The sequence below is a fragment of the Erpetoichthys calabaricus genome, chromosome 8, assembly GCF_900747795.2.
Source record: "Erpetoichthys calabaricus chromosome 8, fErpCal1.3, whole genome shotgun sequence".
NCBI classification, from domain to species: Eukaryota; Metazoa; Chordata; class Cladistia; order Polypteriformes; family Polypteridae; genus Erpetoichthys; species Erpetoichthys calabaricus.
The window spans coordinates 10,712,298-10,731,877 of NC_041401.2; the positions used below are offsets into that span (position 1 = coordinate 10,712,298).

At 46.6% G+C, this 19,580-nt stretch overlaps 1 protein-coding gene across 1 annotated transcript in view; it reads right to left on the minus strand.

Moving 5' to 3' along the window:
* Positions 1-19,580, minus strand: part of osbpl6 (oxysterol binding protein-like 6) — a 229,441-nt gene that overhangs the window by 84,999 nt on the left and 124,862 nt on the right. The window contains exons 5-9 of the mRNA XM_028806230.2: positions 10,849-10,962; positions 10,602-10,757; positions 10,391-10,517; positions 5,708-5,811; positions 3,372-3,464 (exon numbers count right to left, since the gene is read on the minus strand). Coding sequence (XP_028662063.2) covers positions 3,372-3,464; positions 5,708-5,811; positions 10,391-10,517; positions 10,602-10,757; positions 10,849-10,962 — 594 coding nt within the window. The remainder of the gene's footprint in view (positions 1-3,371; positions 3,465-5,707; positions 5,812-10,390; positions 10,518-10,601; positions 10,758-10,848; positions 10,963-19,580) is intronic.

Consider the following 19,580-nt stretch of genomic DNA (forward strand, 5'->3'; position numbering starts at 1 on the left):
CACATATAATCTACACATCCTGATGTTTAATTAACCTCCTTATTATTGGCCCTCTAGACCCAAAAACCCCCCTCACTTTAAGGTCATGTTTCGACAACAGTTTGAGCAGGAGATTACACCCTTATGATCTGGAGAAAACCAATAGGTGTCTTCAGCAAAAATGATCAAAAGGACTTGAAGTTCTGTATGCCACATCAGAAGACCCCCTAATTGGGTATGAGGGGTCAAAGTTACTCCTTTTCACAAAACTTCAGAAAAATGTGGATCAGTAATATTGTAATGTGGAGTGTCAGTTTAGGCTGTTTCAAGATGGCTGATCTGGAATATGATTGTATTAGGGATACTGTGGCCTGTAAGGGGCGCCACTGAGCCTCAGACTCCAGACACAATTACACAGACAAATCACAATAAATAATAAATAATAGATAGATAGATAGATAGATAGATAGATAGATAGATAGATAGATAGATAGATAGATAGATAGATAGATAGATAGATAGATAGATGTAAAATGCACCATATAATAGATAGATAGATAGATAGATAGATAGATAGATAGATAGATAGATAGATAGATAGATAGATAGATAGATAGATAGATAGATAGATAGATATGAAAGGCACTATATAATAGGGACCCTAATCCTGGTGTTTTGTCATGGCATGGGTGGGACACACCACATCCTGTTCCAGACTGGACATCTGCACAGTGGTCAAGCTGATGGCCAGCTGAGTTCCTGCTATGTCACGATGACAAAGGCGCTCAGAAGCAGCTCCTTAACTCTTTCATTGAGACAGAGGGTCTCGTGCCTCCCCATGCTTGACCAACGTCTAAACATGTGCCACATCAGCTGGGCACACAGGACTGACAGGCCCCCACACTCTTAAGAAGTCCCTTCAACATAAAGAGGTTCAGCTGAACAACGCTGATAGTAAACGTTGAAAGTGAAACAAACCAGAAATAAAGCGTAGAGGTTTTGTTCCCAGCAGGCCGTCATTTCTGAAAATGAGCAGAAGCTGAATGCGGTCCGATACTTAACTGAGTCTTGCAGCAGGCGCTCTTCTTCTGTACCAATGTTGTGAAAAGTACTGGGTCAAGTGGGCTTCTCTCTCTGATAGTCTCTCCACTAATATAACTGTTAGACTGAAATCAGAGTCAGGGGTCTCCTAACTGTGGCCTGTAAGGGGCGCGCCACTGAGCCTCAAACCCCATGCACAACTGCACAGACAAATCACAGGATCACAATGATTGTTGTTTCCACAGGCTTCCTTTCTAACCACCTAGCACAAGCAATCCGTCCATCCATCCATCCATCCATCCATCCATCCATCCATCCATCCATCCTCTTCCGCTTATCCGAGGTCGGGTCGCGGGGGCAGCAGCTTGAGCAGAGATGCCCAGACTTCCCTCTCCCCGGCCACTTCTTCTAGCTCTTCCGGGGGAATCCCAAGGCGTTCCCAGGCCAGCCGGGAGACATAGTCCCTCCAGCGTGTCCTGGGTCTTCCCCGGGGCCTCCTCCCGGTTGGACGTGCCCGGAACACCTCACCAGGGAGGCGTCCAGGAGGCATCCTGATCAGATGCCCGAGCCACCTCATCTGACTCCTCTCGATGCGGAGGAGCAGCGGCTCTACTCTGAGCCCCTCTCGGATGACTGAGCTTCTCACCCTATCTTTAAGGGAGAGCCCAGACACCCTGTGGAGAAAACTCATTTCAGCCGCTTGTATTCACGATCTCGTTCTTTCGGTCACTACCCATAGCTCATGACCATAGGTGAGAGTAGGAACATAGATCGACCGGTAAATTGAGAGCTTTGCCTTATGGCTCAGCTCCTTTTTCACCACGACAGACCGATGCAGCGCCCGCATTACTGCGGATGCCGCACCGATCCGCCTGTCGATCTCACACTCCATTCTTCCCTCACTCGTGAACAAGACCCCGAGATACTTGAACTCCTCCACTTGGGGCAGGATCTCGCTCCCAACCCTGAGAGGGCACTCCACCCTTTTCTGGCTGAGGACCATGGTCTCGGATTTGGAGGTGCTGATTCCCATCCCAGCCACTTCACACTCAGCTGCGAACCGATCCAGAGAGCGCTGAAGATCACGGCCTGATGAAGCAAACAGGACAACATCATCTGCAAAAAGCAGTGACCCAATCCTGAGCCCACCAAACCGGACCCCCTCAACACCCTGGCTGCGCCTAGAAATTCTGTCCATAAAAACTCTGAACAGAATCGGTGACAAAGGGCAGCTCTGGCGTAGTCCAACTCTCACTGGAAACGGGTTCGACTTACTTACTGTGAACCCAGCACAAGCAAATATTTTCCTTTTCTTTCTCCTTTTCATTTCATACCTTCTCTCCTTCCAAATGAGTGTTGCTGTCCTGCTCCGTTCGCAACTCCGACTCATTGGGCGAAATGGGAGGCCCTCTCTTTTAAGCACTGTCGGTGCTCAATCCATTCTCTCCTGGAAGCACTTCTGGATCAGTTGAAACCACTCTGCTCACTCAGCACTTAATTCGTGACAGCTCCCACAGAACCCAACATTGCAGCCCTATCAGACCATAACTCCCATCCTGCCCTGCATGTATCCATACCAGGAGCCGCCTAAAGGGATGCTGCCACCCAATGTATGGGGGAAGAATCTGCAGACTGTCTCATCCTGTTGCATATTTCTGGCCTCCTGACTGGAACAGGGACTGCCAACCACCCCGGTCAGATTGCTTTCCCACCCAACACGTCCATCCTCAGCTGCTAATGCACCAGCTCTGGTGTACCTTCATGTATACATCCTGGAATAGGAGGGGGAACACTGAAGCTCCCTCCCTGACCATCCATTATTTTGGCAACCAGACCAAGTAAAAAGGAGACAGATGCATCCTAGCTGGGACACCAGCCAGTCTGTCACAATATTTGAATCTTGACCAGTGGTCTTAGCCAACTAACAGCCTCCCCCAGAAGGTTAAAAATGACAAATTCCAAACATAAGCATGTGGGGTATCGTTTCAGACTATTTCAAGGTCATTAATATGAATATGATGTTATTTTTGATTTTTGAACCTTTACAAGTAGTCAAGCCCTCTATGGACCTCCATCAGAGGGTGAAAAAAGACAAATATATATTACAATTGAGAATCTTTAGACATATATATTGAAGCACACATTTTAACATTTCATATATATGGCACAACTATTCTTGTTGATGATGGACTTCTACCCTTACACTTCTTTTGCATTATTATGGGGGAGGGGGGGGGGGGGGGGTGCTTACGCTAATACAGATTTTTTTTTTTTTTAACTTCAAGTTGGAAGTGTCCTATACCTTGCAAGTTGCGACACGTGACATAATCTCAAATGGACCAGGCTCGTACCTGCAGCTGCACTTTAGCATCTTTGCTGACGCTTTTCGTCCTCCACCTCCGGCCTGTGCGTTTGTCTTTCTTGCCGAGATCCAAGCAGTTGGCCTACAAGACACAAACAAAGCAGAGCTGAGGAAACTCCTGTGATTGGATGTGGATGTGGGAGGAGCCTTTCCATTGCCCGCCCCCCAACTCTCTGCATTTGAAGGTTGTAGCGTTGCCACATATGGAGTTTGCTTTTTGCTTGGCATGGCCTGTGTAATGTTAATTATATGTTTAGTAACCAGGGTAGATTTTAAGAGATAGAGGGGAAAAAAAGAAACACAGAACAGAATGTATTTTGTTAATAAAGTTAATCCCATAACTAAAAAATAAGTGTGGTTGTGAGTAGTAATCTTAAACAGAGCAGGGGCATAAAGCCTGGCCTAATACCTGACCGTGCTCCCTCATTGGTCCATCCTTAGATAGTGTCAGGTAGATATAGGGACGGGATTGGAGGAAAAAGGGAGGACTGGAGATACATGGAAGTGAAGAGGAGAGGGAGGAGACTTGGAGTAGAGCTGAACGCCGTAAGAGCAGAAAAAGGATAACTTTAGCAGAACGCTGAAGTGAGACGCATAGATACAAGAAGAGAGCTTTAACAAAACGCTAAACTGATAGAAGAGAAGGGGCAGCATAACGCTGACGAGAAAGCTGTAATATATTGAAACGTAAAGAGAAAAAAAAGTGGAAAAAGAAACGTACGGCAAAATGCTGGCGCACAGAGAGAGAGAGAACTGAAGTCGATAAAACGATTTACAGGGGGACGGAAGTGAACGCAAATCCCAAACAGGCACTATTGGATCGAAGGTGTCCAGGAGGCAAAGATAGTCAGGAGAGCAGGAGAACCGGAGCAGGGGTGGGCGGAGCGTGCGGGGAATAAACAAAGAGAAAGACGGTAGGACACGAGTGCAATCCGCTGGTGAGTGTTTTTTTTTTTCCGATCCAAGGCAGGGGTGAGACGAAAGGCCAAAGGAGGAACACAAGGAGGAAGAGTTCATCTACCCAAGGCCTATGTGTATGTGTGTTGCTTTTTATTTTTATTTGTTTGATTTATTTGTTACTAGCCGTGCCCTGTGGCTCCGCCCACATAGTAGTGAAAAAGGACAGTGAGGAGGGTCCTGGGTGGTGGGTCACCCTAGGACCCCACCATGACAAAACAGGTGGGTAAGTACTTTAGACTCCCTGTTTGAAAGAAAGACTGCAGAGTTGCTAGTAATGGCCAGTAGCCTTGTTCCTTTCCCTTTATTTCTGACTAGCCATCCCCCACGGCTCTGCCCGTGTAGAAGTGAAACAGGACAGTGAGGAGGGTCTGCCCGGCACCCCACTCCTGACATCATGCTTCCCCTTCCCCTCAGTCCGCTTTGTTTCTCTCGGATTTGCGCAAATAAATCGCTGCCACAAGCAAACTATGATTCTTACTGCGATGAGAGAAGTTGCAAAATCAACCAGAATGTTCAAGCAAATTCTAGAAAAAAATCCGATCTAAATCCTTTAAGTAGTTCTCTCGTTCTCTAGATAAGTGGAAAAGTGCATTGATGTTGGCGGTGAATACTTGGAAAAAGTTTAAAAAGGATCGAAGTACATGAGAAAAATAGAGAAAAAAATCCTTGGCTACTTATTTCGAGTGATTCCGCGCGGAACCCAGACAACCCTCATATAGGAGTCAGTCGGGATCAAACCAGGAACTCTTGATTACAAGTCAGCAAATCTTACCACTACGCCACGAAAGGTATTGTATTGTTCTTGAGCCTTTTGTAAAAGTGTTTATTTTTTCACACATTATATAGTTTATGCCGACATTTTGTCATTTACTACTAAAATATGAAAAACGTTTCTGTTTTAACAATGTGTTTACACCGATTATTGTACAAACGGAACACACATGAAATGCATTTGTTCCAAATAACGATCTATTATTTCCACTCCAAAACTCCAGCACTTCACTCCCAGATTATCAAGGCATGAGCTGGGAGAACTTTGTGCATGTTGTGCGGCGGTGGGGGGATGGAATAGCAGGCTGCTTGTCTTTATCGGCACATTTACAGGACAAAAGAGGCTCACGGAGAGGTGCAAAGGGATTTAAGGTGGTCCGGATCTACGGGTTTTGGTAATTCTAGTGTTAAGAAACAAACTACTTATTTTAGTCAAATAACTGAAACCAAAAATAAAGCCACCGATCGTAGTTATACAGTTGCTTCGCATTAATTGATTAACAACTCTGATTAATAAAAAACAATGATTGATCATACTCGGGCTGGTGCAGACGTTCTGATAAAAAGGAAGAAGAAGCAGAGGTGGGTGCTTACCTGCATGTCAGTAAAATTTGGGGCTGACTGGGTTCTCTGCAGGATCTCGAGGTTCTGTAGCAACTTGCTGAGGTCGACGAGGCATGACTGACAGTGGGTGAGCTCTGGAATTGTAGGAGAGTCGAGAAAGGTAAGAAAAATGTCAGGAGACAGAAACCTTTGGGTGAACATTAGAAAACTGTGACAAGTATGGGACATTCAGCCCAACAAGCTCCTCCATCCTGTTCTTGTAGATTGTCCTAAAATAACATCAAGTTAAGATCTGACGGTCAGTAAAGTCCTACTGTCCACCACACTACTTGGTCTCTTATTCCAAGTGTCTATTGTTCTTTGTGTAAAGAAAAACTTCCTAATGTTTGTCTGAAATTCATCATTCACAAGTTTCTGTGTCCCCGTGTTCTTGATGAACTCATTTTAAAGTCACCGCCTCGATCCACTGGACTAATTCCCTTCATAATTTTAAACATTTCAATCAAGTCACCTCTTAATCTTCATCTGTTTAAACTGTGAAGGCTCAACTCTTGTATTCCATTATGTGGTTTGTGTTTTCTTGGTGTTTACCCCAGAGGTGTGCCCCCTGTCAGTCACCATCAAAGAGTCTGCTCTCATCCCTATTTAGACAAAGGAAACACACAGTCCCTTGCGGTTCATTGAATGCGCTGGCATTGGTGAATTTTGTTTGATTTCTGATTAATATTGTGCTTTTATGGTTTCTTGGATTTTGGAACCCTTTGTTTTTTTGATTTTTCTTTGCATTGTGCATTGAGACAAATGACTCCCTTTGCCTTTTGTGCTCCTTGGAGCTTTCTTTTGTTAACACACTGTTTTACACAGTAAATCATTTTACTTATAAAGACTGTACGTTTGCCTTTTTTTTATGACTTGCCAGGGTTTGGGCAATTTTAATGTACTTTGGAGGACAACCACGTGAGTTTGCTTTCTTTAAAGTCCTAACACCATTTCGGAGTGTCTGAAGTGCTACACCTGTGAGCAAGAAAGCAACAATCTCCTCACATCAGGTGCCCTGTAACCACTTAATACACACACAGATACACACATACACACTCACAGACTTACACACACACACACTGATACACACAAACTTACACACACTATATTTATCTGAGCACTGACTGTGAGCGAGGCACACACTGTCAGTCGCTCCTCAGCAACTCCAAGGAGAAACTAGCTGGCTTTGGCATGAACGACACAGTATGCTGTAAATGCTACAGGGGATGGACAGGCATCCCTACCAGAAAACGGGATGGTTCCTTACCCAGATGGGAGACTCCGAGCAGGCAGATGGGCATCCCGACCAGGAGAGAAGAAGAAGCCAGATCCAAAAGTGGAGGCCGGAGTAGATGGACGGACAGCCCACCAAAAGATGATGTCACTGGGGACTCTTTATTCTCCCAGGACGCTAGACAACAGAGGCCCTGGATATCAGTACCCAGTACGGAACCAGTACGGCATGCTAGGTTGTGTAGTCTGGCAACACAGCCCTGCTGAGTTCCATGGGTGCTTCAAGGGGGTGCTTACAGGGAAATGCGTTCCCTAATAAGTGGAACTTCTGTATGACCTGGAAGTGCTTCCATCAGAAAGTGGCCCTGGCACCAGAAGTACTTAATAAAAGGATCAGAACTCCCTTATCCAGGCGAATTGGAGCTGGGAGGACAGAAAGCAACACTCAACTGGAGGAGGGCAGAGCGGTGGTGAGAAGAGAGTATTGTGGATTGGAATTGTGGAAAGAAAACCTGTGATTTGTGCTTGTGCTACTTTGTGGTATTGTGTGGAATTAACCTTCCATTATTTGAACCTGGGACTCTGTGTGTCTTCGTGTCTGAGGGTTTGGAGCTTGCTGATGCCTCTGGTTCCATTACAACACATAGATTACCAGGAGGCTCTCTGTCTTAGTCTCTGGTCCAGCTTGTTTTAGTGTTTTTTGCCTGAGGTCACAGAAACATAAGGTAGTGGAAAAATATTATAAAGTTATATCTACAGTACCTATCTAAAGATAGCTGTGATTGACTATTTAAAAAAGACAGAGGTAGAAAATGATAGATAGACAGACAGACAGACAGACAGACAGACAGACAGTGTGGCAGCCGGCTGGGGGTGGTAATCAGCCGGGACGTCCAGGAAGACCGGAGGAGGGCCTGCGCCTCCTCCTGACCACGAGTGGGCATCTGCCCTGGTTGTGTTGTGGTCACCGCCAGTGGGCGCCCCAGTACCTGGAAAGCCCTGGACCTCAGCACTTCTGCCACACCAGGAAGTGCTGGGGGGAAGAGGAGCAGGGACACCCGGAGTGCTTCCGGGGATGCAGCCGGCACTTCCGCCACACTGGGGCGTGTCGGTGGGAGATTGCCGGAACACACCTGGAGCACATCCGGGTGCTTATAAAAGGGGCCGCCTCCCTTCACAGAGAGGCTGGAATCGGGTGGAAGACGGATGAGGTCTTGGAGGAGAGACAGGAGGTGGCCTGAAGAAGAGAGGCATAGTGTGGTTTGGCCTGGACTTTGGGAAGTCTGTGGGTTGTGTGGCACGTGTGTAAATAGTTGTGGACTGTAAATAAACGTGTGTTGGGTGACAAAATGATGTCTGCCTGTCTGTGTCCGGGGCTATGCTTTCCACAATGGCATCCCAGATGGGACTCTCTGCCTGCTACAAAGCAATTTTGTGGGCAGTCCGGTACAGCAGGTAAGCCCACACACCCACAGCCGGACGAGAGAGTCTCGCCCCACAGACCGCTAACAGACCACGGTTGCAAGGTTCTCTCCTGGTGCGGCGGAATATCGATGGGCCTTACCAGAGTGCAGCGTGCTCTAAGGAGTGTGCAGCCGCTGAAGGCGTGGTGTCGATGAAGGCCATGCCGAGGCAGCTGCTTCAGACAGAAGGGACCCAGGAGGTAAGTTCCCTGCTCGCCGGCAGCCAGCCCTGGGGGGCTGAGCTTGTTTTGTGTTTTGCAGGCAGGGGCTGCATGGGTCTGCGTCGGTGGCAGAGACGCGCTGCTCTGTGGAGCTTTCCAGATGCGGCAGCAGCAGCAGGGGCTTCAGAGAGGGAGACACTGCAGCACTGAAAGCCGGCTCATCACCGCACCAGGAGAAGGACAGCCAAGATGGCCACGGACCAGAAGTCCCTCCCCGTGACAGGCACGGGATTGGACAGTGTGTCTTGTGTGCCCGCCGATGATTGGATGGAGGCGGGGCCAAGGAATGTCCGTCTCGTGCCAGGGAGAGACCCGATTGGGCCAGAGAGAGAGGCCCACAGGAAGCAGTCGACGTGTGTTGCTGACAGACAGGTAAGCTCACCGTCGGCTGACTTTCTGTCCTTGCCTGGGGCTCTGCGCACACTGGAGGAGTGTCTTCAGTCCGCAGGGCCACTGTTGCAGGTGCTGAGTACTCTCCGTGCAGAGCTGCAGGAGCCAGAGTTGGGAGGAAGGAGATGAAGCTTGTGAGGAGGGGAGTGGAGGTCAAAAGAAAAGAAGAAGAAGAGAAAGAGAGAAAAGAAGAGAGTTGGTGGAGGAAGGCACTGTGGTGCGGTAAAGAAAATAAAAGACGTGTGTTTTGGACATTCTGGTGTCTGACTGTCTGTGTCCGGGGGTATGCTTTCCACAATAGATAGATAGATAGATAGAGATTTGAAAGGCACTCTAAAGATCTAAAGATAGATAGACAGACAGACAGACAGACAGACAGACAGACAGACAGACAGACAGACAGACAGACAGACAGACAGACAGACAGATAGATAGATAGATAGATAGATAGATAGATAGATAGATAGATAGATAGATAGATAGATAGATAGATAGATAGATAGATAGTGAAAGTCATTAGACAAACAGATCAAATGTAAGGCACAGCGGCTGTGAAGGCCTACTAGGGACGCCTGATGTTTTGTCATGGCATGGGTGGGACACACCACATCCTGTTCCAGACTGGACATCTGCACTGTGATCAAGCTGATGGCCAGCTGTATTCCCGCGATGTCAAGATGACAAAGGCGCTCAGAAGCAGCTCCTTAACTCTTTCATTGAGATAGAGGGTCTCGTGCCTACCCATGCTTTGCCAACCTCTAAACATGTGCCACATCAGCTGGGCACACAGCACTGACGGGCCACCACATTCTTAAGAAGTCCCTTTTACATAAAGAGGTTCAGCTGAAAAACGCTGATAGTAAACGTTGAAAGTAAAACACACCAGAAATAAAGCATAGAGGTTTTGTTCCCCGTAGGCCGTCATTTCTGAAAATGAGCAGAAGCTGCATGGGGTCTTAACTGCGTCTTGCAGCAGGCGCTCTTCTTCTGTACCAATGTTGTGAAAAGTACTGGGTCAAGTGGGCTTCTCTCTCTGATAGTCTCTCCACTAATATAACTGTTAGATTGAAATCAGAGTCAGGGGTCTCCTAACTGTGGCCTGTAAGGGGCGCGCCACTGAGCCTCAAACCCCATGCACAACTGCACAGACAAATCACAGGATCACAATGATTGTTGTTTCCACAGGCAGAAGCTGCATGGGGTCTTAACTGCGTCTTGCAGCAGGCGCTCTTCTTCTGTACCAATGTTGTGAAAAGCACTGGGTCAAGTGGGCTTATCTCTCTGACAGTCTGCACTAATACAATTGCTGGACTGAAATCAGAGTCAGGATTCTCCAGTGATCAAACGGTGGCACAAGAAAGACTTACCCTCAGAGCACTTGTCCATGTCGTCCGACTCCTGAAGCCAGGCTGCCACCTTGCTTTGCCCGTTGCTGTACGAGGTGGGGAGACTGCTGCATCCTTGATGCTGCCATGGCAGGCTGGCGGGTTTTACCTACAAACCAGCAAATGAAGTTCAGTTGACATTTGAGCCCCTGTTTTCCGATTCCACTCTAAATGCAAACTTAACAGCGGTTACCTGTCCCTCTGTCACCGGCAGGCCTGGCTCTGCATTTGGTGAAGGAAACCCATGGAAGCTGGTGTCTCTAGGTGAGCGTACAATTTCATTTTGCCGGTAGAGGCGGTGGTGTCTCAGCTTCACCACCCAGGCATCAAAAACCTCCTGAGATTTGACCTGCCAAGAAAAGCAGAGGGGGGAAATTTCAGATAAAAGCCCATCCATCCTCACTCCTGGAGGGTGGGCTGAAGGACACAGCAGAGCCTACCTTCAAATGATAGATGTGATCTTCTGTGTCCAGGTCGATCCGCCGCAGTTTCTTCTTGATTGACATCACTGACAGGCCGACGTCGATGCTGCCATGAAGCTTTCCTTTCTGAATCTTAACCAACCAAAGAAAGGTCAACCCAGAATATGCCTCCAGACCGCCTGCCACTTAACCCCTACCTACACCATGTGTCTGCCAGCTGACCCCTTTTAAGCTGACTCTAAACTACTGGATCTGCCTGGCAGTGCTGCTACCTGGAGGTGTTAACCTGCTCTGCACCTCTTGCCCATTAAAATATTTATCCTGGCAACAGCCTTAGCTTGAGGTTTGTAGTCACCCTTGCATCTGTGTAATGTTAAAGGTATTATATACAGTCATGTGAAAAAGTAAGTACACCCCATGGAAATTCATCATGAAATTCCTTCACCACCTGTTCTCCATTTCCCTGAATTTACAAGAGGTTCCCCAGCTGTGAAAGACCTGCTATGTGGTCCCGGTGCCAAAGGAAGTGCATTCCTGTGATCCCAAGGACTTCAGACCAGTTGCTCTTACTTCATCCATCATGAAGACCTTTGAGAGGCTGGTCCTAAAACAGCAACAACCCCCAGCTTTCAGAACATCTGGATCCTCTGCAGTTCACCTATCAGACACGTAGGTGTGGAGGATGCTCTGATCACCATACTTCATAATGCCTACTGCCACCTGGGCAAAGCTGGCACCACAGTCAGCATCATGTTCTTCCTTTTTTTTAGTGCCTCATTGACTCTGCAATAAGCTCAAGGCTTTGAGTCTTGGTGCCCTCCACAATCTCCTGACTACCTGACCAACAGATATCAGTTTGTGAGGCTGAGGAACTGTGAGCCAGAAATGGAGGTGTGTGATATTGGAGCACCTCAGGAAAATGTCCAGAGTTTCTTCTTGTTCACCCCTCTACACAACAGACTTTCAGTACAATACCAGCGCTGGCCATCTACAGACTCCCCCATCATTGGTTGCATTAATAATGGAGATGGGTCGGAGTACAGGAAGGTTATGGAGGACTTCATCTCGTGGTGCCGGGACAACAACCTGCAACCAAACATCAGCAAGACAAAAGAACAGGTGGTGGATTTCTGGCGTGTCAGGGAGCCTCTGAGACCACTCACCATACAGGGGAACTGAACGTGGACGTGGTGCAGAGCAACACATAACCTGGGGATCCACATAAACAACAAACTGGACTGGTCTGACAACACAAGAAGGGCCAGAGCAGACTGGACTTCCTAAGGAGACTCAGGTCTTTCGATGTGTGCAGCAAACTGCTGGAAATGTTCTACCAGTCCATAGTAGCCAGTGTGGTGTTCTATGCTGGGGTCTCCTGGGAAAGCAAGTTGAGCTCAAAAGAAGCATAATGGCTGAACAAAACTTATCAGGAAAGCCTGCGCCATCAAGACCCTGGACACACTGGAAGCTGTTGTGGAAAAGAGGATGATGGCAAAATACGGATACTATCATGATAAATCGCCTCCTGGAGGCGCTCTCTCTTGGAACACTTTTAGCCACAGATTTGTGTCACCATGGTGTGCTAAGAAGTAACTCTGGGGACTTTTCTGCCTGCTGTGATCAGGCAATTCAATGCTTCCACCTGACGTACAGTACTTGTTAAAATTCATTTTGAATTGGCTGCACAATATATGTACATTTATATAGTATATTGACTGATTGTCTGTATCCTTGTATTTTATGTTCCTGCTGCTGTATGCATCAGGATTTTCAATTGGGATTAATAAAGTTTATTTAATCTGATCAAATCTAATTTGATGACTTTTTCAACATACAGTGCATCCAGAAAGTATTCACAGCGCATCACTTTTTCCACATTTTGTTATGTTACAGCCTTATTCCAAAATGGATTAAATTCATTTTTTCCCTCAGAATTCTACACACAACACCCCATAATGACAACGTGAAAAAAGTTCATTTGAGGTTTTTGGAAATTTATTAAAAATAAAAAAACTGAGAAATCCCATGTCTATAAGTATTCACAGCCTTTGCTCAATACTTTGTCGATGCCCCTTTGGCAGCAATTCCAGCCTCAAGTCTTGTTGAATATGATGCCACAAGCTTGGCACACCTATCCTTGGCCAGTGTCGCCCATTCCTCTTTGCAGCACCTCTCAAGCTCCATCAGGTTGGATGGGAAGCGTCGGTGCACAGCCATTTTAAGATCTCTCCAGAGATGTTCAATCGGATTCAAGTCTGGGCTCTGGCTGGGCCACTCAAGGACATTCACAGAGTTGTCCTGAAGTCACTCCTTTGATATCTTGTCTGTGTGCTTAGGGTCGTTGTCCTGCTGAAAGATGAACCGTCGCCCCAGTCTGAGGTCAAGAGCGCTCTGGAGCAGGTTTTCATCCAGGATGTCTCTGTACATTGCTGCAGTCATCTTTCCCTTTATCCTGACTTGTCTCCCAGTCCCTGCCGCTGATAAACATCCCCACAGCATGATGCTACCACCACCATGCTTCACTGTAGGGATGGTATTGGCCTGGTGATGAGCGGTGCCTGGTTTCCTCCAAACGTGACACCTGGCGTTCACACCAAAGAGTTCAATCTTTGTCTCATCAGACCAGAGAATTTTCTTTCTCATGGTCTGAGAGTCCTTCAGGTGCCTCTTGGCAAACTCCAGGTGGACTGCCATGTGCCTTTTACTAAGGAGTGGCTTCCATCTGGTCACTCTACCATACAGGCCTGATTGGTGGATTGCTGCAGAGATGGTTGTCCTGCCAGAAGGTTCTCCTCTCTCGACAGAGGACCTCTGGAGCTCTGACAGAGTGACCATCGGGTTCTTGGTCACCTCCCTGACTAAGGCCCTTCTCCCCCGATCGCTCAGTTTAGATGGCCGGCCAGCTCTAGGAAGAGTCCTGGTGGTTTCGAACTTCTTCCACTTACGGATGATGGAGGCCACTGTGCTCATTGGGACATTCAAAGCAGCAGAAATTTTTCTGTAACCTTCCCCAGATTTGTGCCTGGAGACAATCCTGTCTCGGAGGTCTACAGACAATTCCTTTGACTTCATGCTTGGTTTGTACTCTGACATGAACTGTCAACTGTGGGACCTTATATAGACAGGTGTGTGCCTTTCCAAATCATGTCCAGTCAACTGAATTTACCACAGGTGGACTCCAATGAAGCTGCAGAAACATCTCAAGGATGATCAGGGGAAACAGGAGGCACCTAAGCTCAATTTTGAGCTTCACGGCAAAGGCTGTGAATACTTACGTACATGTGCTTTCTCAATTTTTTTATTTTTAATAAATTTGCAAAAACCTCAAGTAAACTTGTTCTGGTTCTAATTGTTTTTGCAAACCTTTGTAATCCTAATATAAAAATCCTAATGCTACTGCTGCAAGCAGGAAGCCATGTGACAGGAGGCAGGAAGTAGGAAGTAGGAAGTGAGTGCAGCAGCAGTGAGCATGGTGTGTTTATTACCTCTGTGTTTGTACTCTCAAACAATCCTTCGCCATCCTGCTTAGTTAGCCCTTGTGAAGGCATTCCCTGTAAGTTCTCTTTTTTCTAGTTTTATAGTCTTTGTTTAAGTAACTTTGGTTAAGGAGTGTCAAAGTAAATGTTGTATTTCATTACATAAATTTACTGAGCCTTTGGCTGTTAAGCTCTTAGTTATAAATGCTGCTGTATTTACTCTATGTTACTTATACAAGTACTTATTAGTGTTTGTTTGTATTTGTATTTACAGTTTCACACCATTTTTGTAATTAAACATTCTCTACATCACTTCGTGGTTCCGGGAATTATTGCATGAAGGTGTTTAGCTTGCTGGATAATTGAACAGGAGATTCAGTGAGGCCAGTACAGTGAAAAGGGGGACCTACAAGCAAGATTGTTCAGTGGCTCTGACTCCATTGTCTTATAAGGCATATTAAGGCAGAAATAACAGCGCAGTAATTTGCTCAAGAATTGCTAGAGGAGTTACAGTTACTACATTATCCAGTTGTCTATGTAAAATGGAGCTTCAAGAATTGGAAGTTAGATCTGATGCTTGTCGTTCGACTAAATCTTCTGCTGTTTCAAATGTCAGTGTAGCAGCAGCCAAAGCACGTGCTAAGGCAGAAGCTGCCCAAGCTAGAGCTGCCTTTTCAAAGAAGGAGATTGAACTTAGAATGGAAAAGGCCCGTCTAGAAGCCACGTTAGATGCTCTGGAGAGAGAGAGAGAGGCAGAGGCTGCGCTGGCTGAAGCAGCTGTGATGGAGGCTGCAGTTGCAAACTTAGAGGCCGCAGAAATTGAACTCGGATCCCAGTTACTGCCAGCACAGAGCCCACAGCAGCGTACTGAACAGTATGTAAATGAGCATAGCGGCAGGCATTCATTCAGGGAAGGATGTTTGAATAATGGCCCCATTCCGGACATGTGTGTCCTCAACCTGGTAGCAGATGAAAATATAGCCAGAGAAGAAGCAAGCTATCTGGCATCAGGTCATCCTGCAGATACTACTGTACACAATAAAGAGTCTCCTTTAAGGCAAAGGAGCCATCCTACCCTTTTAAGTAATCAGCCAAGCAGTGCTCGGAGCCTGCCTGTGCTAACACCTTGCCCCAGTCGTTATAACCACCACATGGATGAAACTGCTGGACACTCTCGTGACCATGCCTCATCAGATTTAGCAAGGTATCTGGTACGAAGCCAACTGATATCATCCGGACTAAATAAGTTTGATGACCGGCCCGAGAATTATTTGGCCTGGAAATTCACATTCCTTAATGCCATAGAGACATTGGGTCTTACAGCGGGAGAAGAGATAGATTTATTGATTAAATGGCTTGGGACAGAATCTGCAGAACATGCGCGTCGCATCAAGTCAGCGAATGTGCGGAACTTGTCTATTGGGCTGCAGCGCATTTGGGAGAGATTGGAGGAGATTTATGGGTCACCAGAAGCCATAGAAAGTGCTCTGCTTGCAAAACTGGACAATTTTCCTAAAATATTACCAAAAGAACACCAAAAGCTTAGGGAACTGAGTGATTTACTGTCTGAGGTTGAGGCTGCAAAACGAGATGGTTTTTTAGCAGGGCTTTCCTACTTGGACACTGCTAGAGGTGTTAACCCAATAGTAGAAAAGCTCCCATATGCGCTTCAGGAGAAGTGGATGATGCAGGGCTCCCGCTATAAGCAAGAACACAAGGTCAGCTTTCCCCCATTTTCCTTCTTTTTGCAGTTCATACGCGGTGAAGCTAAGGCACGTAATGACCCCAGCTTTACTCTCCCCTCCTCCACTGTTAACCCAAACAAGAGAGAGAGATTCGTCGAGAGTCACAGTAATGCCCGTAAGCCAGTGTCTGTACACAAAACAGATATTACTCCCTGTTCCAATTCCCCAGCCAATGATGACCCAGATAGACAATGTCCAGTTCATCGCAAACCTCACCCCCTGAGAAAGTGCAGAGGCTTTAGAGAGATGCCGCTCGATGAACGGAAAAGAATATTAAAAACACATAACATCTGTTTCAAATGCTGCGCATCAACCAAACATGTTGCCAGATGTTGTGAAACAAGTGTCAAATGTTCTGAATGTGAGAGTGACAGGCATTCAGCTGCCCTCCATCCAGGCCCAGCTCCTTGGCTGTCCAAGTCCCCTTCTCCCCTCGCACAGCATGGCGGGGAGAAGAAAGAAGCAGCAGATGACGCTATTACGTCCAAATGCACTGAGGTGTGTGGTGAAGGCTTTAGTGGGAAATCCTGTGCAAAAATATGCCTTGTGAATGTTTATCCAGCCAGTGACCGCAGCAAAAGCAGAAGGATGTATGCCATGCTGGATGACCAAAGCAATAGGTCCCTAGCTCGGCCAGATTTTTTTGACATTTTCAACATAGATGGACCTTCAGCTGCATATACATTGAAAACCTGCTCTGGAATAGCTGAGACTACTGGCAGGCGAGCGGTTGGTTATATCATAGAGTCATTAGATGAAAAAGTAAGTCTTCCTTTGCCCACACTCCTAGAATGCTATATGATCCCTGACAACAGGGATGAAATTCCTACTCCAGAAGCTGCTCACAATCACCATCACCTCAAGGCAATCGCCAATGAAATACCACCTCGTGATAGAGAAGCAGCAATTCTGCTGTTGCTGGGAAGGGACATGTTAAGGGTGCATAAAGTCCGTAAGCAGATCAATGGGCCCCATGATGCAGCATATGCCCAAAAATTGGACTTGGGCTGGGTAATAATTAGTGATGTGTGCCTGGGTGGTACACACAGGCCTTCAGAGGTCACTAGCATGAAAACTTACATCCTGGATAATGGCAGGCCAAGTCTCTTTCACCCATGCGAGAGCCATATGATGGTCAAAGAGAGGTTCATCCCTTCTGAGCAGCACCAACTCTTCTGCCGCATTCCCAGTGAAAGCCATCTGACTGGAGCAAATGGGGAGAAACTTGGACAATCGGTTTTCTATCAGACAAAAGGTGATCACAAACCTGCACCTTCTATGGAAGATCTTTTGTTTCTCAAAACTATGTTGAATGAATTCTTCCAAGACTCCAGCAACAGCTGGGTGGCCCCACTTCCTTTTCGCAAAGCACGTAGGCAATTGCCTAATAATCGTGTATATGCTATGAATCGTTTTAGATCTCTAAGCCGCACCCTTGAGAAACATCCAGAGATGAAAGCTCATTTTCTAGAATTCATGAAAAGGATGTTGGATAGCTGTCATGCAGAGCTTGCGCCTCCGGTTCAAGAAGGTAAGGAGTACTGGTATTTGCCCTTCTTCGGAGTGTACCACACACAAAAGCCCACCCAAATACGTGTGGTTTTTGATTCTAGTGCTCAATTTGAAGGGGTTTCCCTTAACAATGTGCTGCTCTCTGGGCCAGACTTGAATAATAGCCTGTTGGGTATCCTTATAAGATTTAGGAAGAACCCCGTTGCACTTACTGCTGACATTCAGCAAATGTTTCGTTGTTTTCTAGTGCGAGAAGATTGTAGGGATGTTTTGCGCTTTCTATGGTATGAGGACAGTGACCAGGACAAAAGGGTTGTTGACCATAGAATGAGGGTGCATGTTTTTGGTAATAGTCCCTCACCTGCTGTGGCCATTTATGGTCTGAGGCGAGTTGCACAAGGAGAAAAAGAGTATGGCAGTGATGTGTGCCGCTTTATTCAAAGAGACTTTTATATGGATGATGCTTTAAAGTCTGTCCCCACTGTGGAGGAAGCAATTGATCTCCTTAAGAGAACACAGGAAATGTTAGCAGCTTCAAATCTTAGGCTCCACAAAGTGGCCTCTAACAAAGCTGAGGTGATGGATGCGTTCTTAAAGGAAGATCGAGCTAAGGATCTACAAAATCTTGACTTGTTTGTGGATGACCTACCTGATCAGCGAAGTCTTGGGGTAAGATGGAATATTATGTCAGACATTTTTACATTTTATGCACCTGAAACTGAGAGACCATATACCCGCAGAGGAGTACTCTCCACGGTCAATAGTCTTTTTGACCCGCTGGGTTTCCTGGCACCAGTGACTATCCGGGGGCGCTTACTACTTAGAGAACTCTCGAGACACGGCAGTGATTGGGACACCAACCTTCCAGAAAGCATGCATGAACAATGGGTGCAATGGCAGAGTTCGCTGCAGTGCCTCAGAGGCATTCAAATACCCCGTATATATTCTGCTATTCCACCTTCTAATGCCCTGCACATTGAGCTGTGCATTTTTTCAGATGCCTCTGTTAATGCCGTTGCTGCTGTGGCTTATCTCAAATTTCTAAGCCATGACAAGCAAATAGATGTGGGCTTTGTCCTCGGCAAGGCAAGACTTGCCCCCCGACCTGAACTTACAGTGCCCAGGCTGGAGCTATGTGCTGCGGTGCTAGCTGTGGAGATTGCGGAAGTCGTCAGTGAGGAAATAGATCTCCAGCTAAACTCCACTAGTTTTTATACAGATAGTAAAGTGGTTTTGGGTTATATTCACAATCAATCCAGACGCTTTAGTGTCTATGTAAATAATCGGGTGCAACGAATCCGGCAGTCTTCTAAACCTGAACAGTGGCATTATGTGCCAACAGATCAAAATCCTGCTGATCGTGGTTCACGCTCCATTTCAGCCTCCAAGCTTTCCAGTTCAACATGGATTACTGGACCTCGCTTCCTTCGCCTTCCACTAAAGAAAATTCCAGAAGAACAAAATAAATTTGACCTCATCAACCCAGAAAGTGATGTAGATATCCGACCTGAAGTGAACTCTTTGTCCATTTATGCCTCTGAGAGTCACTTAAGCTCAAAACGGTGGGAACGTTTCTCTAGATGGTCATCTCTAGTCAAGGCTGTGGCTCATCTCTGCCACATTGCTGACTGCTTTGGGAATCGAAAACAAGCAGAAGGCTGTCTTGGCTGGCATATTTGTAAGAAAGGCATCTCAGATGGATCATTAGTAAAGGCTGAAAGCTTAATCATCAGAAGTGTGCAGCATGAGGTATATTCAAAAGAACTCAGATGCATTAGGGCAAAATCGGACCTTCCCTCACAAAGCTCCCTCATCAAGCTGAATCCTATCATTGACAGCAGCAACCTCCTCCGAGTTGGTGGGCGCCTCAATCAGTCCGGACTTAAATCAAAAGAAACTAACCCTTTCATCATCCCTGGCAGCCACCATGTTGCAACTCTTTTTGTGAGGCCTCACCATCAAAAGGTACAACACCAGGGAAGGCACTTCACCGAGGGTACTGTCAGAGCAAGTGGCC